The 22,719-nt window shown below is 32.1% G+C and overlaps 1 protein-coding gene across 1 annotated transcript in view; it reads right to left on the reverse strand.

Annotated features, from left to right (window-relative positions):
• Positions 1–22,719, reverse strand: part of LOC126883138 (platelet-derived growth factor receptor alpha-like) — a 78,502-nt gene that overhangs the window by 41,183 nt on the left and 14,600 nt on the right. The window contains exon 2 of the mRNA XM_050648392.1: positions 18,355–18,482. Coding sequence (XP_050504349.1) covers positions 18,355–18,482 — 128 coding nt within the window. The remainder of the gene's footprint in view (positions 1–18,354; positions 18,483–22,719) is intronic.

Here is a 22,719-nt window from a genome sequence, read left to right on the forward strand (position 1 = left end):
GTGAGAAAAAAATAACTCAGAACAGGGATTATGACCTTGTTTGCATAGTATAAAAATTTCCAAGTCAAAGATATTTGCGACAGTCAACGGAAATATGGTATTTATTAATTTAATAGCCTTTTCTCATATTCGAGTTACTACAATGGACAGATGGCCCAATATGTATGTTCATTTAAGAAATAGTCAAAATACGACAAATTATACATCCTGGACCCTTCACTTGTTGCAATGTTTATTATTATGTCAAGTGACATTTAGAACGTCAGAAAATGTATAGACATTGAACATTGAACACATTACCATAGAAAGTTGACAAACAATAGATCAGCTGTATTAAATCCAGCTGATCTAATTTTAACGTTTATAGTTGTCATTTTGTTAAAGTTGTAAAAGTTTTAATGTATTGTACTATTCTTGGTCTTTGAATAAAGTTATTTTAAAACAAAGTAATAATACTATTGACTAATGCATTTTTTGTATCGAAAAACAATTATTTTGAATAGTTTCTTGTTAGTAACATGACAGGGATGGAAGTCACATCTGAGAACGGACCGGATTAGCCCATAAGCATATCAATTAGGTGCCTACCCATGTGTCTAGTACGGTGGCTCTTACTGTACATATTGAGATCGTATATAGTATATAGTATGGTGTAGTTAGACCCAAACCCAGACATCCAAAGTGAAAGTTATCCTCCAAAAACAAATTGTTCTATATGGTCCACATAATGTTCAGAAAAAAGTCACACCATTTTGAGCGTCGGGTTTTGGGGGCAGAGGGGGGAGAAATCTGCAAATTCGTAGTTTTTTACGTTTTTCGTCAATATTTCTAAAACTAAGCGGTTTAGCATGAACAACCCTCTACACAAAATTGTTCTACATTAAATTTGAAATAAAAAAGGCCCTATGCATAACCCTTCTAAAATGAACGGTTCCAAAGTTACGGAGGTAGTATAGTATAATTGGTCCAAAAAAAGGCCTAACCCAGACATCCAAAGTAAAAGTTTTCCTTCAACACCAAATTGTTCTATATGGTCCACATATTGTTCAGTAAAAAGTCACACCATTTTGAGCGTCCAGTTTGGGGGGGGGGGGAGAGATGTGGGAGAAGTCGGTAAATTAGTAGTTTTTTTACGTTTTTCGTCAATATTTCTAAAACTATGCTTTAGCGTAAGGAATGTTCAATAGAAAAATGTTCTACATAAAATTTAAAACAAAATAGGTTCTATACATAATTGTTATAAAAGCAACGGTTCCAGAGTTACGGAGGGTGAAAGTGGAGGTTTTCGATACTTTTTATATTTACCAGTTTCTCCCCCCTGTCCCCCCAAACCCGACGCTCAAAATGGTGTGACTTTTTTCTGAACATTATGTGGACCATATAGAACAATTTGGTGTTGGAGGATAACTTACTTTCACTTTGGATGTCTGGGTTTTTGGTATCGTTATATCATAAATATTTCCCAAAAAATATAAAAAGTATCGAAAACCTCGACTTTTCACCCTCCGTAACTCTGGAACCGTTGATTTTATAACAATTATGTATACAACATTTTTTGTTTTAAATTTCATGTAGAACATTCTTGTATATAACGTTGTTTACGCTAAAGCATAGTTTTAGAAATATTGACGAAAAACGTAAAAAAACTACTAATTTACCGGCCTCCCTCCTATCTCCCTCCCAAACCGGACGCTCAAAATGGTGTAACTTTTTACTGAACAATATGTGAACCATATAGAACATTTTGGTGTTGGAGGAAAACTTTTACTTTGGATGTTTCGGTTAGGCCTTTTTTTGGACCAGTTATACTATACTACCTCCGTAACTTTGGAACCATTCATTTTAGAAAGATTATGCATAGGGCCTTTTTTATTTCAAATTTAATGTAGAACAATTTTGTATAGAATGTTGTTTATGCTAAACCGCATAGTTTTAGAAATATTGGCGAAAAACTTCAAAAACTACACGAATTTACCGATTTCTCCCCCCTCTCCCCCCAAACCCGACGCTCAAAATGGTGTGACTTTTTTCTGGACATTGTGTGGACCATATAGAACAATTTGGTGTTGAAGGATAACTTTCACTTTGGATGTCTGGGTTATGCCATTTTTTGGATCAACTATACTATAACTAATAAGTAAGAATTATAATTATCGATATGTTACAAGGTTTGTAACATAACTCTCGCCGACCGAGATGGGGAAAAATAATTGTTATGTGTAAGCGCGAAATGAGAGGGTGCGTCTATTCGTTCTGCGGCAAGGGATATGGGCGGTCAATGAGTTCTTCTGTTTATTTTTTTCAAATATATTGTCAAAACAGATTACAGAGTGACAAATTAGGTTGCATTCAAAGAGTGACTTGTGAATAATATTGTGAGAATGGAGATCCATGGAGTGCATTTGTGGTATCAGGGTTGATATCGAATTGTGGTAGCTGACAAGATATCTTTGGAATGATTGCATAGTTCAATTTGAGATTACGTTGGAAACCAGGTGTGTAAAGCATGATCTTTGCCATTGATTCGGAAGTAAGAGAGCTTTGGGAAATGCCATAAACTTGTAATTCATTGCGAGAGATTTTGGGATTAATTTTATTAGCGAGATCTTTTGTTGTAAAAGAATTTTGACTTCCAGGGTCAAGTATTGCCTTAACAAATATGGCATTTCCAGATTTATCAATTAAAATGACTTGAACGGTGGCTAAAAGAGTCGAAGAGTGTGTAAAATATTTATTTCAACGCTTAGAGCTACATTAGAGTTACTTTCATCTTCCAGAGTGTCATTGGAAGAAGATGGTTGGGCAGTATTTGCATGGAGTGAGTTAGTGGAGGTTGTGGCATTTGTAGTGTGGTAGAGAGACCGCGAAATTCAGCAACTTGTGCTTGCAAATTTGCATCATTATGTAGACGAGAAGAATTATAACTTTTATTTCTGTTATTACTCTGTGGAGAGGATTGTGCATAGGATGTAAATCAAGCAGAATTTACATTTGTGCTTGCTTAGCGATTATCTTATTGCAGTAATCGCATTTTATATAAGTGCGTGATGAGAGAGAAGTAGAGATATTTGAGTGGAGAGAGGTGTGCGAGAATATTACAGCGTTCGAGGATCTCATTCGACAATTGAGGGAGTACAATTTCGATCTCTTCATTTCCGATAATACCGCTTGGTGGCAAAATCGAGCTTTCTGGTTTATAGCGAGATCAAAGTTTTCGTACGTAACTTCAAGCGAATCGATTAAGTTCAAAGGTTCTCCGTGAAGGGAAGATTTTAAATAAATTAGTTTTTGATCTTTGGTGAGAGTTTGATTTTCCCTTATAAGGGAGGAAAATAATTGATAAAATGAGACCCACTTACTGTATTTGCCATTAAAATTTGGAACGGAAATGGAAGGGAGCCTTACGTTAGAGTTATAATGATTACCTTGTTAGTATTGAGAGGGTACCGGGGAAGAAGAATTAATGTTCGAAAATTGCACCAATTTACTGTCAATTCGAGACATAGCAGAGAAGTATTTATTTTCAATTTCATCTCTATTTTCTGTGTAAGAATCAGGATTCTCGTCAGTGTCTAGTTTATTGCAAGTATCAGTATAGTTATTAAAAGCATTAATTAAGTGCGTTCTTCTGCGATTTAATGCAAATGTATCAGTTTAAGTTCACATTTCTTGTAATTGATGATTTGCACGTGCCACGATATCTTTCTTCAAGGCATCCATAAATGAAATATATGAAAATTTTAAAAATTAGAATATTAGTTGTCCAGTGACAATCCGTAAATATTATGATTTTATTAATTTAATAGCGTTTTCTCACATTCGAGTTACTGCAAGGTACAGATGGCCCCACATGTTTGTTCATTTAAGAAATAGTCAAAAATACGATAAATTATATATTGAGATCGTATAAACATGAATTGTAGTTATCGATATGTTACAAGGTTTGTAACAATATAAAAGTATAAAACGTCTAATTATTTCAAATAACGAAAAATATAAACTTTGTGGTTTAAATTATAATAAAAAATACACTCAAACATACAGAGTGATTAATTAGTAGGGTAAAGCTCAATAGCTCCGCTATAGTAATAGATAGCAATAAAAGTTAATAACAAAAATTTTAGCCACCTTTGAGCTTCACATTACAAAATTAGTTAGAATGTTACAGGGTGTTCGATAACACAGTGGCAGACCTAACTTATGTTTTTTTAAATGGAACACCCTATATTTTATTTTATATTCGAAATCCTGTTAAATTCTCCATCACAAAAATATAAAGGTTTGTAATGTTATACAGGGTATTTACAAAGTTATAACCAATTTTGTATGAAAATCGTAACAAGTTCAACTCCCTGTATAAATAAAGATAAGCACAACAGCAATAGTTTATTAATGCCATATTTTTTTATTTATTGTTAAAATTTTTAAGAATTATTGATATTGCTAATTTTCTTTATATCAAATACAGGGTGAGTCAAAACGCAAGTACATTATTTTCTCAGTAATATTAAATGGGACACTTATAATAAAACTAATAACTCTGTATTTTATATCATTATTGAAAAGTAACATTAACGTACTTTAATTTTTATATGATATTCCCTATGCCCAAATTTATTAGTTTTCGAGATATTTTCATTTTTCAGAGCAAATTATTTTAGGTGTTTAAATTTATCTAAATTTTAAGTAAGCCATGACTGAATTGACAATTGAAGATTACCGATTATCAATCCGGTAATCAATGTAACACTATAGCAAATAAAGAAATAAAAATAATTTATTAGTAATACATTTTACAAACAAAAACACAACCACTACATGCAACATTTTTGAAACAATTAAAAACTATCTTTTTATGTAAATGCAACAAATAAGCAAAGAAAATTAGTAACAAATTTTACAAAAAAACACACAAACACAAAATACAATATTTTGTGAAGACAATTAAACACTACTTTTGTATGTAAATGTAACAATGTAACAAATAAAGAACGAAACATAATTTATCAGTAATACATTTTGCAAAAAAATATGTTTGAAAAAATTAGAAGCTATAATAAAATAAATATTTTTAATATTTAATTATATAAGGTTTTCAAAATTATCTCCTATTGAATGAGCTACTTACTCTACGGAGCATTTGTAAATTACCACATCGAAATACACTTTGTATTCTATTTTTCATCTCATCCCTTGTTGTTGGAGGTATTTTATAAACTTCATTATTAACGTAACCCCAAAAAAATCAGTCCAGTTTATTAAATTCTGGTGATTTGGGTGGCCACGCTACCGGTCCATTGAAAAATGAAAATATCTCGAAAACTAATAAATTTAGACATAGGGAATATTAGTCCTGTCGCCAGGGGGGGTACAACGGCCTCCTTAATTCAGATGGACTTACCCAAGTTTTTTTATATATTTTGACCCGCAGAATACGAATTTTTTGGGTAACAGTTGATCCGGATGTCGATAAGATTGTTATAGACAAAGAACTTGAGGAATTACATAACAGCGATTTCTCGCAAAACTAAATATCTTTTTGTATTTTTTGGGTCATTTTAAGCAAAAAATATTCCTACAAGTTTTTTCGTAGAATGCATAGTTTTCGAGATAACCGCGGTTGAACTTTCAAAAAATCGAAAAATTGTAATTTTTGAACCCGAATAACTTTTGATTAAAAAATAAAGTAGCAATTCTGCTTACCGCATTTGAAAGTTTAAGTCAAATTATATCGGTTTTGATTATTTGCATTGCTACAAATTTATTATTTTATTGTTAAACAAAGTTATAAACACCTAGTATGTGAGTGATGTTTTCAATGATTTCTCATTTAAAATCGAACGAGTAGGTAGAGTAGCTATAAGTGCAAGCGAGGCAATTTCTACGTAGCATGCGTTAAAACGCATGTATTAGGTACGGGAAACACTATGTATTTATAGATTTGTTTAACAATAAAAAAATTAAATTTTAGCAATTCAAATAATCAAAACCGATATAATTTGACTTAAACTTTCAAATGCGGTAAGCAGAATTGCTACTTTATTTTTTAATCAAAAGTTATTCGGGTTCAAAAATTGCAATTTTTCGATTTTTTTAAAGTTCAACCGCGGTTATCTCGAAAACTATGCATTCTACGAAAAAACTTGTAGGAATATTTTTTGCTTAAAATAACCCAAAAAATACAAAAATATGTTTTGTTTTGCGAGAAATCGCTGTTATGTAATTCCTCAAGTTCTTTGTCTATAACAATCTTATCGACATCCGGATCAACTGTTACCCAAAAAATTCGTATTCTACGGGTCAAAATATATAAAAAAAACTTGGGTAAGTCCATCTGAATTAAAGAGGCCGTTGTACCCCCCTGGCGACAGGACTAATATTATCTAAAAATTAAAGTACGGTAATGGTACTTTTCAATAGTGATATAAAATACAGGGTATTACATTTAAAATTACTGAGAAAATAATGTACTTGCGTTTTGACTATTTGATATAAAGAAAATTAGCAATATCATTCTTGAAAATTTTGACAATACGTTAAAAATATGGCATTAATAAACCATTGTTGTTTTGCTTATTTTTATTTATACAGGGAGTTGAACTTGTTACGATTTTCATATAAAATTGGTTATAACTTTGTAAATACCCTGTATAATATAACAAACCTTTATATTTTTGTGATGGAGAAGTTAACAGGATTTCGAATTTAAAATAAAATATAGGGTGTTCCATTTAAAAAAAAACATAAGTTTGGTCTGCCACTGTGTTATCGAACACCCTGTAACATTCTAACTAATTTTGTAATGTGAAGCTCAAAGGTATCTAACATTTTTGTTATTAACTTTTATTGCTATCTATTACGATAGCGGAGCTACTGAGCTTTACCCTACTAATCAATCACCCTGTATATTGTTTTTAAATATGTTACAGACATTTATAAAAATTAATTGTTTTAATTGAACAATAGAAAGTTACTTATTTCATATTCATATTTAAAAATGTGATTTGTTTGTTTCATTTTTGTCTTGTTCGTCAGTCAACTTAACAACTAATTTTGCAGTTCATTTGTTTTAATAAAAAATTAAGCACCTACTTTATAACTTTTTAAGTTATAGAAATAGTAGGGAATTAAATAAAATAGAAACACCTCGATTGGCTAAGCAAACTATTAATCGAAAAAGAATGGCAAATGCAAATGAAACATTTCAACAATCTTTGTTGAATATCTTAAAGGAAGATGTAGATGAGTACAAAAATTTTGTCAATATTTTCTTCATTACACTCTTCACAGACAACGAAAAACTTGATGCAAAAATCAAATTTTACAAGTGATTAAAACAATAAAAAATAAAAGAGTTAAAGACTTTACAACTACTACTAGCTACTTAATTAAACAACCTTCCGGATATTCGCACAATCAATTGTCCAACGTGCCGCGCCCAACTCAAGTATCAACAAAAATTCCACAACTAATCATCTCAACTAATGAAATCTCCAAATAGACAAGGCGGAAACGGCGGGTTCGTTGGGAAAAATATTCCCATGAGATATTTTTGCATAATCACATTCGTGAGATATCCCAGAATAAGGTTCAAGAAGTCGCCCACGAGAAAAGTGAGCCAATTTAAAAAAAAAAAAAAATTGTTTAATCAAATTGCAAAAATCAATATTTTTGGCCCGTACTAATTTTTTTTTAGGTTTTTTGGAGCATCCTGGACAAAAAAGGTCTCTTATAATTTTTCTCTAAAGTTGATCTTTTTCGAGTTATAAGCAATTTAAAATTTGAAAAACGCGAAAATAGCCATTTTTAAGACTTAATAACTCGGTCAAAAATTATTATTTTGAAAGTCAGAAAGTGACTAAATCAAAGTTTAAAGTCGCCGTTACATGATCCTGAAGAAATCTGTGTCATTAATTTACTACTAAGCTGTTATTTTTAATTAATCAAAATGAGTGGTTAGATCGTATTGACGCTGCTGTAAATGTGAGTGCGAGTAAGATGCACAATTGGACTGCTGGAATGGCTTCTCTCTCGCACTCAGTATTTACAGCCCCGCACACGTGCATGGCGCTTATTAATTTGACTTAAAAAAAATTAAAAATTAAAAAAAAAACGTAAAAAAACTACTAATTTACCGACTTCTCCCACATCTCTCCCCACCCCCCAAACTGGACGCTCAAAATGGTGTGACTTTTTACTGAACAATATGTGGACCATATAGAACAATTTGGTGTTGAAGGAAAACTTTTACTTTGGATGTCTGGGTTAGGCCTTTTTTTGGACCAATTATACTATACTACCTCCGTAACTTTGGAACCGTTCATTTTAGAAGGGTTATGCATAGGGCCTTTTTTATTTCAAATTTAATGTAGAACAATTTTGTATAGAATGTTGTTTATGCTAAACCGCATAGTTTTAGAAATATTGGCGAAAAACTTCAAAAACTACACGAATTTACCGATTTCTCCCCCCTCTCCCCCCAAACCCGACGCTCAAAATGGTGTGACTTTTTTCTGGACATTGTGTGGACCATATAGAACAATTTGGTGTTGAAGGATAACTTTCACTTTGGATGTCTGGGTTATGCCATTTTTTGGATCAACTATACTATAACTAATAAGTAAGAATTATAATTATCGATATGTTACAAGGTTTGTAACATAACTCTCGCCGACCGAGATGGGGAAAAATAATTGTTATGTGTAAGCGCGAAATGAGAGGGTGCGTCTATTCGTTCTGCGGCAAGGGATATGGGCGGTCAATGAGTTCTTCTGTTTATTTTTTTCAAATATATTGTCAAAACAGATTACAGAGTGACAAATTAGGTTGCATTCAAAGAGTGACTTGTGAATAATATTGTGAGAATGGAGATCCATGGAGTGCATTTGTGGTATCAGGGTTGATATCGAATTGTGGTAGCTGACAAGATATCTTTGGAATGATTGCACAGTTCAATTTGAGATTACGTTGGAAACCAGGTGTGTAAAGCATGATCTTTGCCATTGATTCGGAAGTAAGAGAGCTTTGGGAAATGCCATAAACTTGTAATTCATTGCGAGAGATTTTGGGATTAATTTTATTAGCGAGATCTTTTGTTGTAAAAGAATTTTGACTTCCAGGGTCAAGTATTGCCTTAACAAATATGGCATTTCCAGATTTATCAATTAAAATGACTTGAACGGTGGCTAAAAGAGTCGAAGAGTGTGTAAAATATTTATTTCAACGCTTAGAGCTACATTAGAGTTACTTTCATCTTCCAGAGTGTCATTGGAAGAAGATGGTTGGGCAGTATTTGCATGGAGTGAGTTAGTGGAGGTTGTGGCATTTGTAGTGTGGTAGAGAGACCGCGAAATTCAGCAACTTGTGCTTGCAAATTTGCATCATTATGTAGACGAGAAGAATTATAACTTTTATTTCTGTTATTACTCTGTGGAGAGGATTGTGCATAGGATGTAAATCAAGCAGAATTTACATTTGTGCTTGCTTAGCGATTATCTTATTGCAGTAATCGCATTTTATATAAGTGCGTGATGAGAGAGAAGTAGAGATATTTGAGTGGAGAGAGGTGTGCGAGAATATTACAGCGTTCGAGGATCTCATTCGACAATTGAGGGAGTACAATTTCGATCTCTTCATTTCCGATAATACCGCTTGGTGGCAAAATCGAGCTTTCTGGTTTATAGCGAGATCAAAGTTTTCGTACGTAACTTCAAGCGAATCGATTAAGTTCAAAGGTTCTCCGTGAAGGGAAGATTTTAAATAAATTAGTTTTTGATCTTTGGTGAGAGTTTGATTTTCCCTTATAAGGGAGGAAAATAATTGATAAAATGAGACCCACTTACTGTATTTGCCATTAAAATTTGGAACGGAAATGGAAGGGAGCCTTACGTTAGAGTTATAATGATTACCTTGTTAGTATTGAGAGGGTACCGGGGAAGAAGAATTAATGTTCGAAAATTGCACCAATTTACTGTCAATTCGAGACATAGCAGAGAAGTATTTATTTTCAATTTCATCTCTATTTTCTGTGTAAGAATCAGGATTCTCGTCAGTGTCTAGTTTATTGCAAGTATCAGTATAGTTATTAAAAGCATTAATTAAGTGCGTTCTTCTGCGATTTAATGCAAATGTATCAGTTTAAGTTCACATTTCTTGTAATTGATGATTTGCACGTGCCACGATATCTTTCTTCAAGGCATCCATAAATGAAATATATGAAAATTTTAAAAATTAGAATATTAGTTGTCCAGTGACAATCCGTAAATATTATGATTTTATTAATTTAATAGCGTTTTCTCACATTCGAGTTACTGCAAGGTACAGATGGCCCCACATGTTTGTTCATTTAAGAAATAGTCAAAAATACGATAAATTATATATTGAGATCGTATAAACATGAATTGTAGTTATCGATATGTTACAAGGTTTGTAACAATATAAAAGTATAAAACGTCTAATTATTTCAAATAACGAAAAATATAAACTTTGTGGTTTAAATTATAATAAAAAATACACTCAAACATACAGAGTGATTAATTAGTAGGGTAAAGCTCAATAGCTCCGCTATAGTAATAGATAGCAATAAAAGTTAATAACAAAAATTTTAGCCACCTTTGAGCTTCACATTACAAAATTAGTTAGAATGTTACAGGGTGTTCGATAACACAGTGGCAGACCTAACTTATGTTTTTTTAAATGGAACACCCTATATTTTATTTTATATTCGAAATCCTGTTAAATTCTCCATCACAAAAATATAAAGGTTTGTAATGTTATACAGGGTATTTACAAAGTTATAACCAATTTTGTATGAAAATCGTAACAAGTTCAACTCCCTGTATAAATAAAGATAAGCACAACAGCAATAGTTTATTAATGCCATATTTTTTATTTATTGTTAAAATTTTTAAGAATTATTGATATTGCTAATTTTCTTTATATCAAATACAGGGTGAGTCAAAACGCAAGTACATTATTTTCTCAGTAATATTAAATGGGACACTTATAATAAAACTAATAACTCTGTATTTTATATCATTATTGAAAAGTAACATTAACGTACTTTAATTTTTATATGATATTCCCTATGCCCAAATTTATTAGTTTTCGAGATATTTTCATTTTTCAGAGCAAATTATTTTAGGTGTTTAAATTTATCTAAATTTTAAGTAAGCCATGACTGAATTGACAATTGAAGATTACCGATTATCAATCCGGTAATCAATGTAACACTATAGCAAATAAAGAAATAAAAATAATTTATTAGTAATACATTTTACAAACAAAAACACAACCACTACATGCAACATTTTTGAAACAATTAAAAACTATCTTTTTATGTAAATGCAACAAATAAGCAAAGAAAATTAGTAACAAATTTTACAAAAAAACACACAAACACAAAATACAATATTTTGTGAAGACAATTAAACACTACTTTTGTATGTAAATGTAACAATGTAACAAATAAAGAACGAAACATAATTTATCAGTAATACATTTTGCAAAAAAATATGTTTGAAAAAATTAGAAGCTATAATAAAATAAATATTTTTAATATTTAATTATATAAGGTTTTCAAAATTATCTCCTATTGAATGAGCTACTTACTCTACGGAGCATTTGTAAATTACCACATCGAAATACACTTTGTATTCTATTTTTCATCTCATCCCTTGTTGTTGGAGGTATTTTATAAACTTCATTATTAACGTAACCCCAAAAAAATCAGTCCAGTTTATTAAATTCTGGTGATTTGGGTGGCCACGCTACCGGTCCATTGAAAAATGAAAATATCTCGAAAACTAATAAATTTAGACATAGGGAATATTAGTCCTGTCGCCAGGGGGGGGTACAACGGCCTCCTTAATTCAGATGGACTTACCCAAGTTTTTTTATATATTTTGACCCGCAGAATACGAATTTTTTGGGTAACAGTTGATCCGGATGTCGATAAGATTGTTATAGACAAAGAACTTGAGGAATTACATAACAGCGATTTCTCGCAAAACTAAATATCTTTTTGTATTTTTTGGGTCATTTTAAGCAAAAAATATTCCTACAAGTTTTTTCGTAGAATGCATAGTTTTCGAGATAACCGCGGTTGAACTTTCAAAAAATCGAAAAATTGTAATTTTTGAACCCGAATAACTTTTGATTAAAAAATAAAGTAGCAATTCTGCTTACCGCATTTGAAAGTTTAAGTCAAATTATATCGGTTTTGATTATTTGCATTGCTACAAATTTATTATTTTATTGTTAAACAAAGTTATAAACACCTAGTATGTGAGTGATGTTTTCAATGATTTCTCATTTAAAATCGAACGAGTAGGTAGAGTAGCTATAAGTGCAAGCGAGGCAATTTCTACGTAGCATGCGTTAAAACGCATGTATTAGGTACGGGAAACACTATGTATTTATAGATTTGTTTAACAATAAAAAAATTAAATTTTAGCAATTCAAATAATCAAAACCGATATAATTTGACTTAAACTTTCAAATGCGGTAAGCAGAATTGCTACTTTATTTTTTAATCAAAAGTTATTCGGGTTCAAAAATTGCAATTTTTCGATTTTTTTAAAGTTCAACCGCGGTTATCTCGAAAACTATGCATTCTACGAAAAAACTTGTAGGAATATTTTTTGCTTAAAATAACCCAAAAAATACAAAAATATGTTTTGTTTTGCGAGAAATCGCTGTTATGTAATTCCTCAAGTTCTTTGTCTATAACAATCTTATCGACATCCGGATCAACTGTTACCCAAAAAATTCGTATTCTACGGGTCAAAATATATAAAAAAAACTTGGGTAAGTCCATCTGAATTAAAGAGGCCGTTGTACCCCCCTGGCGACAGGACTAATATTATCTAAAAATTAAAGTACGGTAATGGTACTTTTCAATAGTGATATAAAATACAGGGTATTACATTTAAAATTACTGAGAAAATAATGTACTTGCGTTTTGACTATTTGATATAAAGAAAATTAGCAATATCATTCTTGAAAATTTTGACAATACGTTAAAAATATGGCATTAATAAACCATTGTTGTTTTGCTTATTTTTATTTATACAGGGAGTTGAACTTGTTACGATTTTCATATAAAATTGGTTATAACTTTGTAAATACCCTGTATAATATAACAAACCTTTATATTTTTGTGATGGAGAAGTTAACAGGATTTCGAATTTAAAATAAAATATAGGGTGTTCCATTTAAAAAAAAACATAAGTTTGGTCTGCCACTGTGTTATCGAACACCCTGTAACATTCTAACTAATTTTGTAATGTGAAGCTCAAAGGTATCTAACATTTTTGTTATTAACTTTTATTGCTATCTATTACGATAGCGGAGCTACTGAGCTTTACCCTACTAATCAATCACCCTGTATATTGTTTTTAAATATGTTACAGACATTTATAAAAATTAATTGTTTTAATTGAACAATAGAAAGTTACTTATTTCATATTCATATTTAAAAATGTGATTTGTTTGTTTCATTTTTGTCTTGTTCGTCAGTCAACTTAACAACTAATTTTGCAGTTCATTTGTTTTAATAAAAAATTAAGCACCTACTTTATAACTTTTTAAGTTATAGAAATAGTAGGGAATTAAATAAAATAGAAACACCTCGATTGGCTAAGCAAACTATTAATCGAAAAAGAATGGCAAATGCAAATGAAACATTTCAACAATCTTTGTTGAATATCTTAAAGGAAGATGTAGATGAGTACAAAAATTTTGTCAATATTTTCTTCATTACACTCTTCACAGACAACGAAAAACTTGATGCAAAAATCAAATTTTACAAGTGATTAAAACAATAAAAAATAAAAGAGTTAAAGACTTTACAACTACTACTAGCTACTTAATTAAACAACCTTCCGGATATTCGCACAATCAATTGTCCAACGTGCCGCGCCCAACTCAAGTATCAACAAAAATTCCACAACTAATCATCTCAACTAATGAAATCTCCAAATAGACAAGGCGGAAACGGCGGGTTCGTTGGGAAAAATATTCCCATGAGATATTTTTGCATAATCACATTCGTGAGATATCCCAGAATAAGGTTCAAGAAGTCGCCCACGAGAAAAGTGAGCCAATTTAAAAAAAAAAAAAAAAATTGTTTAATCAAATTGCAAAAATCAATATTTTTGGCCCGTACTAATTTTTTTTTAGGTTTTTTGGAGCATCCTGGACAAAAAAGGTCTCTTATAATTTTTCTCTAAAGTTGATCTTTTTCGAGTTATAAGCAATTTAAAATTTGAAAAACGCGAAAATAGCCATTTTTAAGACTTAATAACTCGGTCAAAAATTATTATTTTGAAAGTCAGAAAGTGACTAAATCAAAGTTTAAAGTCGCCGTTACATGATCCTGAAGAAATCTGTGTCATTAATTTACTACTAAGCTGTTATTTTTAATTAATAAAAATGAGTGGTTAGATCGTATTGACGCTGCTGTAAATGTGAGTGCGAGTAAGATGCACAATTGGACTGCTGGAATGGCTTCTCTCTCGCACTCAGTATTTACAGCCCCGCACACGTGCATGGCGCTTATTAATTTGACTTAAAAATAACAGCTTAGTAAGAAAATAATGACAAAAATTTCTTCAGGATCTTGTAGGCGGGGCTTTAAACTTTAATTTAGTCATATATTGACTTTCATAATAATAACTTTTAACCGAGTTATTAAGCCTTGAAAATCGCCATTTTTCGTTTTTTTCAATTTTAAATTGCTTATAAGTCGAAAGCGATCAACTTTATAGAAAAATTATAAGAGATGTTTTTTGTCCAGAATGGTCCAAAAAATTAAAGAAAAAATTGTTCGGGCCAAAAACATTGATTCTTGCAATTTGATTAAAAAAAAATTGTTAAAAAAAAATTGGCCCACTTTTCACGTGGGCGACTTCTTGAACCTTATTCTGGGATGTCTCACGAATGTGATTATGCAAAAAAATCTCATGGGAATATTTTTCCCTTCGAACCCGCCGTTTTCGCCTTGTCTAAAAGCAACTATCGACTGTATGCGCACCCTACACAACTAAATAGTTTAGTCGAGAACAAATCGCAATACCCTCACGATTCGACTAAACAGATGTTCGACTAAAAAGTTGTATGTATGCGGTGGCCCTAAAACTATTTACTCCAGGGAAATAAGGCAAAAATATACCATGTTCGGGACACTTGAGCAGCCAGGTTGCAAATGGGTTTTTTGGGTACTATATGTATATACCTAATACATTATAAATACAAAAATGGCCGTCACAGTTCGGACGATAAATTTAGTTATTAACAAATAAGTGTCAAAAATGGCAGTTTTTTCGTTTAAATCGCTACGGGTAAAAATAGGGTAATTAAATATCTTATTTAGACTGTTATTCTTTTAGTAGATGAACCAAGGTTTAAAATGGCAGTTCTTGAATTTCGGTTCGATCATTTGTTGCTTCAGAAATTGCAAAATAAAACTAAAATTTCGAAAATAAAAAAATTGCTATAACTTTTGTGAAAATAACCTTAAGACTTTCATATTGCAAAAAAGTTGAGACAAACAGTCCATATAATGCACAAAAATTTTTAAGACGATTCGTCAATTAGTTTAAATTTTATTCAATTTGTTTATCTCAATGAGCTTTTCCTTCGCAATATTGTTGTTCAGAAAATAGTAATGTAATAGCAATTCTGTGAAAACTATATGAAAGAAGAAAAGTCATGCTTTCAAAGTGTTTTAAAAAAATCATTAAAAAGTCATTTTTATCATTCCGAAAACATTTTACTAAAGTAGGGTCATTTTTAATTCATAAACAATTTGAATATCTTTGTTAATATTGACTGTAGATTAAAACTATTTTAGGATTTGAAGAGCTGGTATTTTTATACGAATTTTCAAAAAAAAAACACACACTTTTTGCCTAGGTTAATTACAGTCAAAATTAGCCACTTTTTTTTTAATTGACAGCTACTTTATTTATAACAATTAATCAACCCAACTAGCGCCATTTCGAAGATGAAGGTATATAGTTTATGTGTAAAAGTTTGAGTAAACTTTAAACTTCAACAGAGTTGTTAATAAAGCTTTAAAAATAACGTTCTAACGAAATCGATTTGTGGTCGGTGGAAATGAATATTAGAATCCGTGCACTCAAAAAATGAAACTGATTCTTCAAACATATGCTGCGATTAATATCTCCAGAGCTTGTTGATGGATTTTGATCATATTTTTTTTAAATTGTATGTACTCTTAGTCTTGTAGAGTACGTTATGTACGTAAATCCCCACCTAACATTTCAAAATGTTAGGGGTTTTCCCCTTATCACTCAGGGATATGAAAAATAGATTACGACCGATTCTTAGACCTACCGAATATACATATATATTTTCATAAAAATCGGTCAAGCGGTCTCGGAGGAGTATGACAACTAACACTGTGACAGGAGAATTTTATAGATGTAAATATATAGATGGGTATATTAACAAATAGGAGTTGGTGATGGAAAAGTGTAAATTAAGGGTTGTATGTATTTTTTAAGCCTACATCATATAAAATTAAGATAGACAATTTTGTCAAAAAAAATTAAAAAATGTCAGGGGGCAACCCCCTTATAACTTATGGGTATGAAAAATAGATTTAAACCTATTCTCAGTCCCATAGGATATACTTGTAAAATTTCATAAAAATCGCCAAGCCGTTTCGGAGTAGTATGGTAACTAACACTGTTACAGGAGAATTTAATGTATATTGAAGTAACTGTAAATTAAATAATAAAAGTGGCTAACTTTGACCGTAATTAACATAGGCGAAAAGTTTTTTTTGAAAATTTGTGTAAAAATACCAGCTTTTGAAATTCGAAGGTAAATTTACTCTACAGTCAATATTAACAAAGCTATTCAAATTGTTTCCAAGCCAAAAATGACTCTACTTTAGTAAAATGTTTTCGTAGTGACAAAAATGACTTTTTAATGATTTTCTTTAATAATTTGAAAACAAGACTATTGTTCTTTCATGTGGTTTTCACAGAATTTGCATATAATTATTATTTTCTGAACAATAACATTACAAAAAAAAAGCTCTTTGGGATAAACAAATTGAATAAAATTTAAACTAATTGACGAATTGTCTTAAAATTTTTTGTGCAGTATATGGACTCTTTGACTCAACTTTTTGTGAAATATAAAAGTCGTAAGGTCACTTTCGCGAAAGTTATAGCAAATTTTTTATTTTCGAAATTTTAGTTTTATTTTGCAATTTTCGAAGCAACAAATGATCGGACCAAAATTAATAAACTGCCGTTTTAAACATTGGCCCATCTGCTAAACGAAGAATACTATAAATAAGATATTTAATTATCCTATTTTTACCTGTAGCGATTTAAACCAAAAAACTGCCCATTTTTGACCCTTATTTGTTAATAACTAAAATTCTCGTCCGAACTGTGATGGGCATTTTTGTATGTATAATGTATTAGGTATATAGTACCCAAAAAACCCATTTGCAACCTGGCTGCTCAAGTGTCCCGACAAAAGCCTTATTTCCCTGGAGTAATATGCTCTTTTGCTTTCATGATTCACCTCGCGTTTTCGAAGATCATTGTTTGATCTTTTCTTCCATCGAAGAATAGCCCTTCAATTTACTAGTTTAAATGTTGGTTCTTATGCTGGAGTTGACGTCTATTTTCCTTAACTCCTCTCCGAATTTTATTTTGGTCGATGACCAGCGCTGTATTATCTTTGACAATTAAGTTTAGATCTTCTAAAACAGCATTTACAATTTTTGTAGCAGCTCTATTAGATACACCTGTCAAATCGGCAGCTTTAGAAGTCTGAGACAGCTCAAGTCTTTTTTCCTGTCGACTGTATTACCTTTCTTTCGCTTAACAATAGAATACGACAACACAAGCTTTTTTACTGGCCTCAAACATTTCTTTAACAAAAAAAAATTCTTTAAAGGGCCGGGGCCCGTTTAATTATTTTTTAAACCGGCCCAAATTTGGTATAGGATTATATCAATACTAGTTCCAACTTCCATTTTTTGGCAACTAGCCTTGTAGTAAAATTTAAAAAAAAATTCGGCCCAGCCTACTAATGGTATCAGAAATATGGTAAATGGTTGCAGCATTCACCATATTGCAGAATAGGCATATTCCGGGTTTTGTACAATTCGGACCATCCATTTAAGAGAAAATTAGGCATTTCCAGACGTTTGGTCAACTATACATATAATATATTACACATCACACACAATTATAAACTTTGAGAAAAGAAACTAAACAAGAAAAAATGCAGAAACAACATTTTTTATAGTGCTAACAAAATAATAAAAAATAATAAAATGCTATTAATAAAAAGAAAACTTACCTTAACTTTGGGCACAGTCCACGAAACCGGTTTATTTCCTTGGCAGAGAATACTGAAATTTTCATGTTTTTCCAGAACGTATTCTTTTTCTGAAAGAAGAATCTCAGGCATCAAAAACGATTGTCCAACTGAAACAAAATTAGTGATTACAGAATTTATTAATATATTAAAATTTACCCGGTATTATTAGAATACCGATTATAGGAATATCCCGGTTTAAGAAATAGAAATTTGAGGTCCCGAAACGTTTCCATTCACTCCTTAATAAAGGACCCCGCACAAACCTTATGGAAAATAGGTCCCAGTGGATTTCGTTCATACTTTGGGAAAATACTCTTTGAAGCATCCTGATAAAAAGTTCTCATGGGCACAACTCAATCGTATGAAGGATTTTCAAGATGTAGAGGTCCAAACTCGGAAAATTATAAGATTTACGGGGACGGGGTATTCCAATTCCGTGAGTTACTGGGTATTTGGCAACATGTAGAAGTTTAGAATATCCTGGCTATCCAATGGCGCCCTGTACTTTGACCTTGACCTTCAACGGACGTCATCTTCTAGAGTTTCGAGGGTTTTAGGCATTAAATTAATATAAACATATTACTCATGGGTTTTTGGGATCGCAAAACACGAATATGCCATCAGAATTGCCCTCCGGATGACGTGGTGGCCAGGGGCACTGCAAGGGACGTCATCTTCTAGAGTTTCGATGGTTTTCGGCATTTAATTGATGCAAATGAATTACTGGAGGGTTTTTTGAGGTCGCTAAACACGAATCTTCCACCAGAACCGACTCCCGGAGCATCTGGTTTCCAAGGTCAATGAAAGGGGCTCCTGGAGTTTCGAGGGTCTTTGGTACTACATTGATGCAATCGGATTAATTATAGGTTTTTGGGGTTGTTGAACACGAATACGTGATCACATTGTGCCTGCGGCACAATGTGATTCGTGGGTCGGATCTAATAGTGTATGCATGTTCAGCAACCCCAAAAACCTAAGAGTAATCCATTTGATTCCTCCGAAACTAAACTCCAGAAGATAACCTGTCTTAGTTACCAGGTGCTCCTGTGTCTGTGCTGATCACGTATTCGTGTTCAGCAATCCCAAAAACCTATAACTAATCCGTTTGCATTAATTTAGTACCAAAGACCCTCGAAATTCCAGGAGCCCCTTTCATTGACCTTGGAAATCAGGTGCTCCGGGAGTCGGTTCTGGTGGCATATTCGTGTATACCGACCTCAAAGAACCCTCCAGTTTATTTGCATCAATTAAATGCCGAAAACCATCAAAACTCTAGAAGATGATACGTCCCTTGCAGAGGCCCTGGCCACCACCTCATCCGGAGGGCACTTCTGATGGCATATTCGTGTTTAGCGATCACAAAAACACATGAGTAATCTGTTTATATCAATTGAATGCCGAAAACCCTCGAAACTCTAGAAGATGACGTCCGTTGAAGGTCAAGGTCAAAGTAAAGGTGGCCATTGGATAGCCAGGAAAAAATCATAGACTACTAGTACTTTTCCTTGATCCAACTTCTACATGTTGCCAAATAACCAGTAACTCACGGAATTGGAATACCTCGTAACTCTTATAATTTTCCGAGTTTGGGCGTCTATATCTTGAAAATCCTTCATACAATTGAGTTGTGCCCATGAGAACTTTTTATCAGGATGCTTCAAAGAGTATTTTCCCTAAGTATGAACGAAATCCACTGGGACCTATTTTCCATAAGGTTTGTGCGGGGTCCTTTATACGTTTATAGGAATACGTTTTAGAAAAATAATACCGCTTAATATTATAGGTCTCGATCCCGCGTATGAAAAAAAAGTTGATTAATAGCAAGCTGAAAATTTGTTAATAGCTTAAGGGTGTCTAGTCGGATAAACTTTGATATATGGGAACACTGTAACAGGGGCAGTTTTAATTGTGGAACAGGTTAAAAATTTGGAACGGTCACACCACGAAAACGGCACATTTATTTTGTCCGACAGAACAGACTTAAACTCTCCGAACAGAGATTAAACTCTCATGCAAAAATCAGACTGATATTTATCACCTTTCATAATACCTGTCATTTGACATATTCTACATGTTCCACTCATTAAAACGCCCATTTGGTGATAAATAACAGTCTGATTTTTGCATGAGAGTTTAATCTCTGTTCGAAGAGTTTAAGTCTGTTCTGTCGGACAAAATAAATGTGCCGTTTTTGTGGTGTGACCGTTCCAAATTTTTAACCTGTTCCAAAATTAAAACTTCCCCTGTTCCAGTGTTCCCATATATAAAAGTTTGTCCGACTAGACACCCGTAAGCTATTAACAAATTTTCAGCTTGCTATTAATCAACTTTTTTTTCATACGCGGGATCCAGACCTATTACTGCTATAATACCGGAATATTTTTCAGGTAAACGAATAACTTTTTATGTACAATTTGCTAAAAATTTAAATGATATCTAGTTTATTAGCGTCTTTCGGGGAATAAATACTGTATTACTTTGTTATGAGCACCAATTCGACCTTTCTACGAAACATCCACTGGTCATAAAGCACTTTTTCATTTGTCTAAAAATTTCTATTGTCCAATTACTTCGTTACTTGTTAACACATTTTTAGAAACAGTTCATGTAAAGAAAGAAACAGTTCAGTTAAATTCGAAGAGAAATGAGACCCAGTAGAACCAGCAGACCCAGTAGAAGCAGAGTTGTAGCTAATTAAAAGTAGGTTCTTCTTCGTCAAATTCCAAATAAAATATTTCAATGTGAAATAACCAAAAAACAGAGCACTTTTCGGGGAAAATTCATTACAACTTTTTTAAAGTGTTTTTAAAAAAGGTTTACATTTTTTTTTAAAACTTGTAGCATTAAAAATAAGTGAGTTACTCTCAAAATATTTTTGCTCCCTTTTATTTTTTGGTACAAAAATCGCGAAAATCACCCTCTAATTAGCTTCCCAAATAAAATTAATCATTACCGCTTCGCAAGTTACTTTATGAAGAAGAACCTACTTTTCATTAGCTACAACTCTGCTTCTACTGAGTCTACAGACCTAAAACATACAACGTTGTTTTCAGTTTTTTATAAGCTATATTTTTGCTGAAATACTTACTTTTTGAGTTATCTCCGAAAAACCGTCCAAAAACATGTTTTTTTCTGTTAAAAATTAATATATTCACTTAAAAATAACTCCAAAAATATTGACTTAGGGAAAAAACTCTATAGAACCAAAGTTGCTTAGAATTAGTCATTTTATCCAATTCCGTACTTATTTTGAATGTATATTTTTTACCTTCGGGAGGGGGTATTCCCCTCCATTTTTGTAAAATGGAGGGGATGTAGAATTGTAAATTTTTCTTATATAATAATAGACAATTTCAACTACTTATTCCCAAATTTTCATCCTTCCTTTATTTTTTTTGGGTCAGATTGTTCTTTGATCGGGCTAAGTGTACTCTCACTTGGGGTGATCCCCATTTTATTGCATGAAATTTCTCGATAAAAGATTTTTAATGTGTGAAAGACACAAATAATAAGGTTTGTATTAGAAAATTAATTAATCTAATTAATCTAATTATGTACATACTTCCTTTTCATATAAATCCTTGTCTGTCATTACACATTTCACATTGATCAATGATGGATTTTCGCGTTTAAATGATTCTAAAAACCAGGTGAAACTGTCCTTATCTTCTGATGCTAGCATGCAAACCCCCACTATTTCAGTTCAACAATTACCGTCTTCTACAATAATAAGGAAAACAGGTAATCCTATTTTTAGTAATTTATATGTAGCGTCCACTGCAAGAAATTCTGGAAATGCAGTCATTGTATTTTTCATGGTTGGAGTTTGATTCATAACCCTACCAAAAAAACAACGTCCGAAAAACTGTAGCGATTATAGAACGATAAGCTTTATGAGCCACACTTTGAAAATCTTTCTACGTATCATCCACAGTAGAATCAGAGGTAAATGTGAAGAAGACCAGGATGAAACACAATTTAGCTTTAGAAATGGACTGGGAACCCGGGACACACTCTTTGCACTAAATGTATTATTGCAGAAATGCCAGGATCAAAGGAAAGACGTCTTTGGTGTATTTATTGACTATGGGAAGGCCTTTGATCGAGTACAATATCACAAATTAATTAAAATATTAAAGGATAAAGGAGTTGATAGTCAAGATGTACGAATCATAGAAAAATTATACTGGCGTCAAACGGCTACAGCTTGCATAAATGGAAAATCAACAGAAGTATGCAAAATACAAAAAGGTCTCAGACAGGGTGGTATACTGTCCCCACTGTTATTCAATTAATATTCAGATAGAATATTTAAGGAAGCGCTGCATAATTTGGAACGGGGTG

Source organism: Diabrotica virgifera, chromosome 4 (assembly GCF_917563875.1).
Source record: "Diabrotica virgifera virgifera chromosome 4, PGI_DIABVI_V3a".
NCBI classification, from domain to species: domain Eukaryota; kingdom Metazoa; phylum Arthropoda; class Insecta; order Coleoptera; family Chrysomelidae; genus Diabrotica; species Diabrotica virgifera.